Source organism: Oncorhynchus gorbuscha, linkage group LG22 (genome assembly GCF_021184085.1).
Source record: "Oncorhynchus gorbuscha isolate QuinsamMale2020 ecotype Even-year linkage group LG22, OgorEven_v1.0, whole genome shotgun sequence".
Classification (NCBI taxonomy): Eukaryota; Metazoa; Chordata; class Actinopteri; order Salmoniformes; family Salmonidae; genus Oncorhynchus; species Oncorhynchus gorbuscha.
This window is the reverse complement of record NC_060194.1, coordinates 23,759,307-23,769,000: the sequence shown is the minus strand read 5'-3', so window position 1 is coordinate 23,769,000 and position 9,694 is coordinate 23,759,307. Positions and strand designations below refer to the sequence as shown.

The window sequence follows — 9,694 nt, the reverse complement described above, 5'->3', positions numbered from 1 at the left end:
TACCAAATGCATTGAGCATGCTTCCTCTGTCACTTAAATTCATCTGTTGTAGCCTATTTAGATCATGACTGAAGCCAGTGAAACCCTATTGACCAGACAGTCTGTTAGCATTAGGAGATTTTCTTGGAATACTCAAGTCAAAGCAAGGTTTTAGTAGCCAGCCATTGGCGCTGTGTGTAAAGAAGAGTGGTGGATCAGTTGAGTGACTGATGACTCCGTGATAGAGCTGCCAGGGGCGCGTTCAGCAGGATGGAACATTCAGATAGAAATAGGCTATGTAGATCAAACATGCCTCTGACATGTAGAATAAAGAATCACATCAGCTCTATTCATGGCCTTTCTATCTGCAACGTTCGGCCCAGTAGTCTCGTTTGAACCTGGGGTGTATGTCATCCAGGGTTTCGGGTTGATGATGCGTGTGCCATGCAAGAGCACAGGCTTGCGTGCTCCAGTCAGCTGCAGCCCTGCATGGTCTTGTTTTCAGTCACAGCATGGCAAACGCAGCCCTCTCATTGGACCACACTGAAGCATATGGAGAAAACGGAAAGACATGTTTAGTATCCCCATCATACCTGATCCCGTATCAACTGTAAACTTCATGTTAAGTTTGGGACAACCTCATTTTAATTCTAATGGAAGTATACAAATGACACTTAAATCTCAATATCACAAAACTACCCGTTTCAAAACTAATACCAATCACAGGTTGGAGTGGGTGTTTCTAAGCTCATAGAGAGCCAATGGGATAGAGCCCATAATTATGAATGGTCACGCAACATTCTGATGGGATTAAGCAGGCCTCCTAATTGTCCCTAGAATTTCTAAGCAAACAGCTGGAGGCAGGGCTTTCTCCTATAGAGCTCCATTTTTATGGAAGGGTCTGCCTACCCATGTCAGAGACGCAAACTCGGTCTCAACCTTTAAGTCTTTACTGAAGACTCATCTTTTCAGTGGGTAATATGATTGAGTGTAGTCTGGCCCAGGAGTGTGAAGGTGAACGGAAAGGCTCTGGAGCAACGAACCGCCTTTGCTGTCTCTGCCTGGCCGGTTCCCCTCTTTCCACTGGGATTCTCTGCCTCTAACCCTATTACAGGGGCTGAATCACTGGCTTACTGGTGCTCTTTCATGCCGTCCCTAGGAGGGGTGTGTCACTTGAGTGGGTTGAGTCACTGATGTGATCTTCCTGTCTGGGTTGGTGCCCCCCCTTGGGTTGTGCCGTGGCGGAGATCTTTGTGGGCTATACTCGGCCTGGTCTCAGGATGGTAAGTTGGTGGTTGAAGATATCCCTCTAGTGGTGTGGGAGCTGTGCTTTGGCAAAGTGGGTGAGGTTATATCCTTCCTGTTTGGCTCTGTCCGGGGGTATCATCAGATGGGGCCACAGTGCCTCCTGACCCCTCCGGTCTCAGCCTCCAGTATTTATGCTGCAGTAGTTTGTGTCGGGGGGCTAGGGTCAGTTTGTTATATCTGGAGTACTTCTCCTGTCTTATCCGGTGTCCTGTGTGAATTTAAGTATGCTCTCTCTCAGAGGACCAGAGTCCTAGGACCATGCCTCAGGACTACCTGGCATGATGACTCATTGCTGTCCCCCGTCCACCTGGCCGTGCTGCTGCTCCAGTTTCAACTGTTCTGCCTGTGGTTATTATTATTTGACCATGCTGGTCATTTATGAACATTTGAACATCTTGGCCATGTTCTGTTATAATCTCCACCCGGCACAGCCAGAGGAGGACTGGGCCATCCCTCATAGCCTGGTTCCTCTCTAGGTTTCTTCCTAGATTTGGCCTTTCTAGGGAATTTTTCCTAGCCACCGTGCATTGCTTGCTGTTTGGGGTTTTAGCCTGGGTTTCTGTACAGCACTTTCAGATATTAGCTGATGTACGAAGGGCTATATAAATCAATTTGATTGATTGATTACTAACACCACTGAAAAACTGGCCCCACCCCTCCCCTGCAGCTGTCACTGTGGTTCTCCCCTCTCCTTCCACTAGGCTGTGCTACCCTACCCAGGGTGATGTGTCCCCTCTGGCTGTTTGTGCCTTTCCCCTTCCGCTGCTCGGTTAGTCACAACAGATAGCGTGCAGCCTGATTAAACATTTAGAGATATTACACAGGCAGGAAAGAGGAGAGTACCCATACCTCTTAAATCAAGAGGCAGTATGCTGCAACAGTCACACGCAGAGAGGGAGCAAGATTAATGAAGATCTCGATCGTATTGTTGTGAGGAAGGATGCAGTAGGGCAGGCAGACAGGTGCTTCTGCAAAGTAATGTCTTAACTGAAGCTTTTTCACAGCAGGCCTCAAATGAGCTCAGCCAACCAATTCAGGGTTTCCATGTGTGAGTGCACTGTACAGTAGTTTGGCATGTTTCAGCATGTTAACACCTCTCCCAGACAGAAGAGTAAATTAGGAAAACAGACTGACAGGGGAAAGGATTTATTTAATAGATGTTCTAACAGACATTCAGCATCATGCACAGACAAAGTTTCTTACTGGAACTATTTCTGTTCATTGTACATGGAGGGGTGGGTGGGTGGTGAGTCCCATTTCAGTAACAAAACCGCTTGTTAGTGTTCGACGGTTGTTTCATCAAGTATCATATCCTTACAGATCCTTAAGGACTACAGTCCAAGCCTTTCATTGGATGTCAGTGGAATCGGATTCACAAGTGCAAAAAGTGACAAATCTGGATTCGGGTGATTTTCTGCAGTCTCTTTTCTTCGTGCCTTGTGAGCCGGGGTCGTAATCTCTAGGCACCAAACAAAAAACAACTGAAACAGGGAGGGACTATCTGAACTTGTCCAAGGAATGCTTGTTTTCATTTTCTGTTGCAAAACATTTTGCTACGTTGTGCATGAATGTATACGACCCAGGTGTATCTCTCCAGACTGGTTATTTATTTCAGCAGTTTGTTGGCAGTGGCGGCCATAGAGGAGGACATGGAGGTCATGGTCACGGTGGGGACGGTGATGTCCTTGAAGATGGGCTGGGTGATCCCTGAGTAGGTAGGCTTATTCTGGTTCAGTGTCTCCATGATCATCTGCTTCATATCTCGGCTGGCATCCCCTCTCATCGCCAGTAAGGCCACGATGTGCTCCTCCCTATGGGCCAACAGAGGACAGACACAATCAGACACCTATGATAGCAATGGCCATCATAAAAAAATCTATAGTAGTAACGAAACATTGTATACGTCTGGAGTAACTTCTACTGCCAAAATTGTTCTATCGAAAACCATGATACCCATCTAGCCTGTGTGTTCAGTGAGGTATGATCTGACCTGATGTCAGGGTATTTGGACACCAGCGTGGAGACCTCCAGGTAGAGCAGGGTGGGGTCTGTGAGTTTGAACACCTCGGCTATAGCAGCGATGGCATCACACAGCCGGTCAGTCTCCTCACCCTGGAAGAAGACAGAGACAATAACTTAAAGCATAACATTTTTTATTTATTTTAATTTTACCATTATTTTACCATTATTTTACTAGGCAAGTCAGTTAAGAACAAATTCTTATTTTCAATGATGGCCTAGGAACAGTGGGTTAACTGCCTGTTCAGGGGCAGATGACAGATTTTGTACCTTGTCAGCTCGGGGATTTGAACTTGCAACCTTTCGGTTACTAGTCCAATGCTCTAACCACTAGGCTACCCAGTGGATGAAATGATCAGAGAAGTAGTCTTCATTACATCAAATGACTGAAGGAATGAAACGTACAGTAAATCAAGAGTCAGGGAATTTAGGACTAATTCAGTGTTTCCCAAACCTGGTCCTACAGTTTATTTGTAGCCCTTGACAAACACACCTCATTCAGCTCAATGAGTACTTGATGATTATTTGACTAGTTGAATCAGGTGTGCTTGTCCAGGGTTACAAGACACACGTGTACTGTTGGGGTCATGGAGGACCAGGGTTATAATTGACTAAAAAAAGGTATCAAGATGCCAGTGGTTTCTAATCCAGATTTCTTTAAGAGGAAAAAATCTTCCAGTATCAAGTTGAAATAAAACCACTCACAGCAGTGAGTTTCCTGAAGAGGAACTTGAACTGCTCAGCCTCCTTAATCATCCTGTCTGCTCCCTCCCTCCTCTCATCTGCGTTCTTGAAGGTGATCCGTTTCTGCATCACAGCCTTGATATACTCCACCACCACCCTGCGATGGGCCTCGCTGGTCATCTCCTAAACATATCACACAACACACTCAGTCACATACACAGGATATACATGCCAAACTGCACTCGGTATGGATTTCTCCATATCAATCAATCAATTGGCCAAGCCTTTAATTTGATATGATGATATCAATTGATTGATTTCGCCATGTACCGTATTGAAAGGCTTCTTGATCTTGGCGAAATCGTTGAAGTAATCCTCGACTGTCACACAGATGGTGTCCACTGCATGGGTCCCAGTCAACCACTTCCTGGTCAGCAACTCATTGAGATGATGCTGTAGAAATCAAAACCATGGAATGTTACCACAGAATCTACATTCAACATAACCGGATTCATGGCAAACATTCTGACAGTCTATAAATATTAGACTAAGTTCTGACCTCCAAATCTAGGAAGACTTCATCCAATAGAAACTGGCAGCCATCTTTGGCCACGTCGTTCAGGGTCTTCTCTATGGCAGCGTCATTCTGGGTGGGCTCCGTAGATTTAAAGTATTTCTTCTTTAGACTGTTAATAGACTCCCTAGGGGCAGAGGTATGGTTAGGTACACATTAGCCACATTAGGTTAGAGACTGAAATATTTACAGAGAAATGTCAACGGGACTCACTTGAATGTATGACAGTTGTTTATAATGGCGATCATGTATTGGACGTAGCACTGAGGGAGCTGCCGGTCTCTCAAGTGGTCCTCCTTGTAGGCAATCGCCTCTTCCCTGTACCTGAACAGAAATACAAAACAATTGTAGATGTCAAATACAGTATATCAGGGATGGAATGCTTTGTAACGCACCTTTACTGCCATCAATGTAAACAACTAAACACTACACAATTACTAACACAACATTATGAAACCCTTGTTACCTGACGAGAAATGAATTCATCTGTTTTAAACAGAGCTTCAGGACCTGCTCTTTGAATGTCTCATTGATCTGGGCTGCCACTTGGAGATTCTGCTCAAACATCTGATGAGGACAGAAGAACAAACATGTCAGATGATGACACCCCCCCTCCTCTTCCAATAGACTTAAAGTACACACTAGTGACTCACTGTAGTATTTATTCAGCCAATTCTAAGATCCCAATTTTGTTATATACACATTGTCTGGTATAGTAACCTTACTATAGTAGCAACTAGTCCACTTAATCTCTAACCCACAACTGGACTCAGGGTGATGTCCCAGAGAGGTGGATACTGGTTATACCTGGAAGACGATGGCAGGGAGGGTGGTCTGGTAGTACCCATCTTGATCCGCCTCTGGTTCTGTCTCTTTAAACCAGTCCTTCTTGTCTGTCTCCAGAGCCTTGCGCAGCCAGCCAGTGATGTTGGACTGTTGAAGGGTGAGAGAGGGTCAGCCAGAGCCCTGTTAACTTTGTCTTTAACAATTCATGAAACATTTCATTAAAGGCGGATTCCCTTGTAAAGACTTCGAATGGCAAATCCAGGTTTACAGACGCGGAGACTGGGTTGTATATCTGACAAGAGCTGTCGTAGAGTATGTCACTGTAATCATAGTGTGTTGTCTGGACTTACAGTGAAGGTCTGCAGGTATTTGCTGAGCAGCTCATCCACCACCTCCTGAGGCAGCAGAGGATCCATCAGGTTGATGTCATACTCTGTCAGCAGCTCTGGGTGACCCATCATCTCCTCACTGGAACAAACACAGTGGGGTGTGGGAATATTGCAAGAGAACCCTGACTGTACTATACTGTTCGTGGAAATTCATATGTTGCATGTGTTTTAACGTAACAGACCGACAGACAGCTACACCATGACATGCTCGTGCACATACAGCAGGGTTCCCTAACTGGCAGCTGGCGGTTTTATTTGCCCCCCCAAGTTTGAGCAAAACAATGTGGAATTTTTATTGTCTGACATTTTAAGACTGTAAAAACACCAAGAAATCAGCTCCAAGTGATTTTAATTTAAGACATCTGTTCCTGAGTATTCGCATGCATAATAGAGACGTGATTGTATACAAATGTAAGCAAGGTTTGAAATGACTATGTTTAAATCAAACATTATATCTGTTTGGGCTTCTTGCGGACAAATTGCAGTCTACAAATGTCTTGTAATTATGTTCCGTCCCCCCGACCATCCAGAAAAATATAAAAATTGGCCCGTGGCTGAATCTAGTTGACAATCCCTGACATATGGCAATGCCTGAATATAAATGATATACACAGATACCCAGAAATATAGGCTACTCACAAGCAGTCACACAAACACACGTACTCAGAAACACACACAAATTCACAGAAAATCAGAGTGAATATCTATAATTAAACAGCATCAGTCAAATCGGTGGTTGTGGTTTCCATGGTAGCCTAATGCACAGCAGGCTGATGATCAAGTCATAATTGGATATAAGGCTAGTTCTTTGTGTTTTGAATGTGCATACATTACATCCCCAAGCTGTTCATTAATCTTTCTCTGTTCAATTCTGTTGTTGCATGCGATGTGCATTCCTTGGATTATCCACACCAGTTTTGCTTAAATCACATGCCATGCCCTACCTCGTGTGCCTGGGGACTTTAGCTTTAAATATTGAGTTAATTGCTCTTTGCAGCACTTACAAGTCCTTCCCATATAAGGAGAGTACAACAGTATTTCCGTGACTATATCCCTCTATATCATTTCAATGATTTTGACAGAGAGTGAAATAAGTTTCCTCTCCACACACACACGAGAGAAGTTACCTCTCCACAGACAGATGAGGAGAGAGGTTAAAATGGTGCAGGCCAACATTTTTACAATGGGAATACCTCCTCTCTCTCCTTAGTGTTCAACTCTTCGCACTGTAAATTCAAACAAGATATTCCTACAATGGAATGAACGGTATAACTATGACAACAAGGTCTATAAAGATATTCAGCGGCCTAAACTGGTTGCAGCAGCACAGAGCTAAATGTGCTAAAACTCCTGCATATTGCACTCAGCTATGATTGGACTGGTGCCCAGTTATCACTGATGCGACAGCAGTCACAGAGATGGAAGATCAGAGCATCACCTGAATTCAAAAAGCGTGCTGATCTAGGATCAGGCTCCCCCTGTCAATATAATCTTATTCACTATTATCTAAAAGGCTAAACTGATCCTGTATCAGCACTCCTACTTTGAAACTCAGTGAATACGGGCCAAGACAGGATACCTTTTGTATGTGTTGAGGACCCAGGTGAGGAGGGACACAATTTCATTGGCCTCCAGGTCTTCTGCAGCCAGCTCCTGCACTCGCATGGACACGGCATTGTGGTAGAGCTTAAAGAATCTGTCAAAGGTGTTGTAGTGTGGTGGGAAGCACTGCACCATCAGGTTCTTCACCACAATCAGGTCGTCCAGTACGTACTTCCTGGTGATCTCTAGCAGCCTCACCATCCACATCTTGTCTGCCTCGCGCGTCACCGACTGGCTGCCCTCGATGCGTGTGGTGACTGTGCCTTCCAGCACTTCAAACATCTTCTCTTTCCAGCTCTTGGGCCGGCCCGGGGGGATAAAGCCTGTCTGCTTCTTGCGGTCCAGCATGCGCCGGTCAATCTTCTCCTCACGCTCAATGATGCGCACCACTGAGACCAGCATGGTGGGGTCGCGGCGCACCGTGCCCATGGCGCGCTGCAGCACCATCCACAGCTGCTTGGCCAGATCGTCAGATAGGCCCTGCACCTCGCCAAAGTAGTTGCGGATCAGGTTCATGTCGTGAGTGTTTTTGCTGTCCATTCGGTACTGCTCGTACATGAGGTCGTCCCGCGAACACTCCAGATCCATGAGTTTACGGTGGGCCTCTAGCAGCTCAGCCTGCTCAATCAGAACCTGGGTGTCTGCCACTATCTCAGGCACTGCACAGGAAGGTGATGATATACATTAATAATATATTGTAACAATACAGTCAGTAATTACACAAATGCACAGCGACACAACAATAAGTTCCTAATTAAGTGGCATCTCTGAGGTATGTAGTTGTGTAGCGTACCTGAAAAGATATTCTTTAAGTTCTCGACGGCTGAGGCAAGCTGACTGTGTTGGACCACGGCGTCTTTTACATCTTTGAGGTTTTCAATAGTGTTGATACTCTGCCTCCAGTCCTTACTAACGTCTGCCAGGGAGTTCTGGATGTCCTTTACATCCCCAAGGGCATTGTGGAGCTGACTGAGCCCTGTGCGGACCCCATCCAACTGGGACTGGATGGCAGCCTGGGGAGAGTGATACAGACCATGTGAGGTGCTTCAGGCCAGAGCCATGTACTTACAATAAATATACAGCTCTCATTCAGACAATAGTTAGGGCTTTATGAATAATAGGGCAGTACAGAATGTATTATATCTTCTTAGAGTCATCATCTTCTACCTTCAGTCGGGCTTCTACTGAAGCTTTCTTGCGGGCCTCTCGCCGGCGATACTGCTCCACTTTGTCCAACTGGTCTGAGCGCTGCAGCATCCCTGCCACTCTCTGCACGGCCGTAGCAACCGCCTCCCTGTTCGTCTCCTCCATGACAACGACGTCAAGTTGTGTCTATCAAAGATCAACATGTTCACGAAACTGAATTTTACAAGTTGTGATTACGACCAAAATGCCCTGTTGATAGGTCGACGACGTTATTAATCCGTTGGTACTAACAGTGTGTGGAGAGGGTGCTCATTGCATAGCAGGGTAACGTTAGCTAGACCCACAGTTAGCTAGCCTGCTTGCTAACGCTAGCAGCCTTGGCTACTGCTACTTAATATTGCTATAAAATGTTAGCAAAACGTTAGCTAGCTACTACAAGCTGGAAGCGAAGACAACTGTCTCATAAAATGTATTTTACTGGAGTACAGTAACTATTGACTACCTAGCAAGCAGCGGCCCATTTGCAATCATGGTAGGGTTGCCATCTAGCAGCCAAACTAGCTAAATGTAGCAAGACAACTAAGTTAGCTTTCTAACTAACGTTACCGAGGTCGACGAGAGGAAGGACACACACGGGCCATTAGATAAACACAACGCTATCCCGTGTACAAAACACGGGATAAACATTTGTACACGGGATAAACACAATATCTTACCAACTCCAATAATCGGTTTGAATAAGTAAGAAGTCTTTCGATTAATATGATATTAATTCCAACACTATCAACTGCTTTTCCTGGTTGACAGTTCCCGAGCGCCGCCCAGCTGACTGCAGCGTCCTCGAGAGGATCATCTGTGTGCAATTTTTGGCAAACGACGCAATTTCTCAATACTTCATTTTATGATCCCTTTGCTTTTTATACAAGTCAATCGCTACTATGTGTAGGCGCATACAATTGTTTTTATTTCCCCAACTGTACTAAGCACTAAATGCAGACAACATTCTCATAATAAATAGCATTGCTTTCTCGACCGGCATCCATCATCAATTAAATTCAATAGTCATCTAACATACAATTGTATTTTTTTTGGCACAGTGAAATTATAAAACAGATACTATTTCGTTTATTCTAACACTGATAAGAATATTATCTGGTTTATGATATTATTGTGCTAAATAGTGTAATATTCTATGTTAGATGCCTAT

The 9,694-nt window shown here is 44.9% G+C and overlaps 1 protein-coding gene across 1 annotated transcript; it reads right to left on the bottom strand.

Moving 5' to 3' along the window:
* Positions 1-2,417: 2,417 nt before the first annotated feature.
* LOC124009553 (exocyst complex component 3-like) lies at positions 2,418-9,372 on the bottom strand. The gene is made up of 13 exons (XM_046321444.1): positions 9,204-9,372; positions 8,509-8,673; positions 8,135-8,354; positions 7,319-8,000; positions 5,701-5,818; positions 5,372-5,497; positions 5,031-5,131; positions 4,778-4,888; positions 4,550-4,691; positions 4,321-4,443; positions 4,012-4,173; positions 3,278-3,399; positions 2,418-3,098 (listed from the first exon to the last, which is right to left on the bottom strand). Exons 2-13 carry the CDS (start codon positions 8,650-8,652, stop codon positions 2,894-2,896), a joined length of 2,256 nt encoding a protein of 751 aa, XP_046177400.1. The 5' UTR covers positions 8,653-8,673; positions 9,204-9,372; the 3' UTR covers positions 2,418-2,893.
* Between the last annotated feature and the right edge of the window lie 322 nt (positions 9,373-9,694).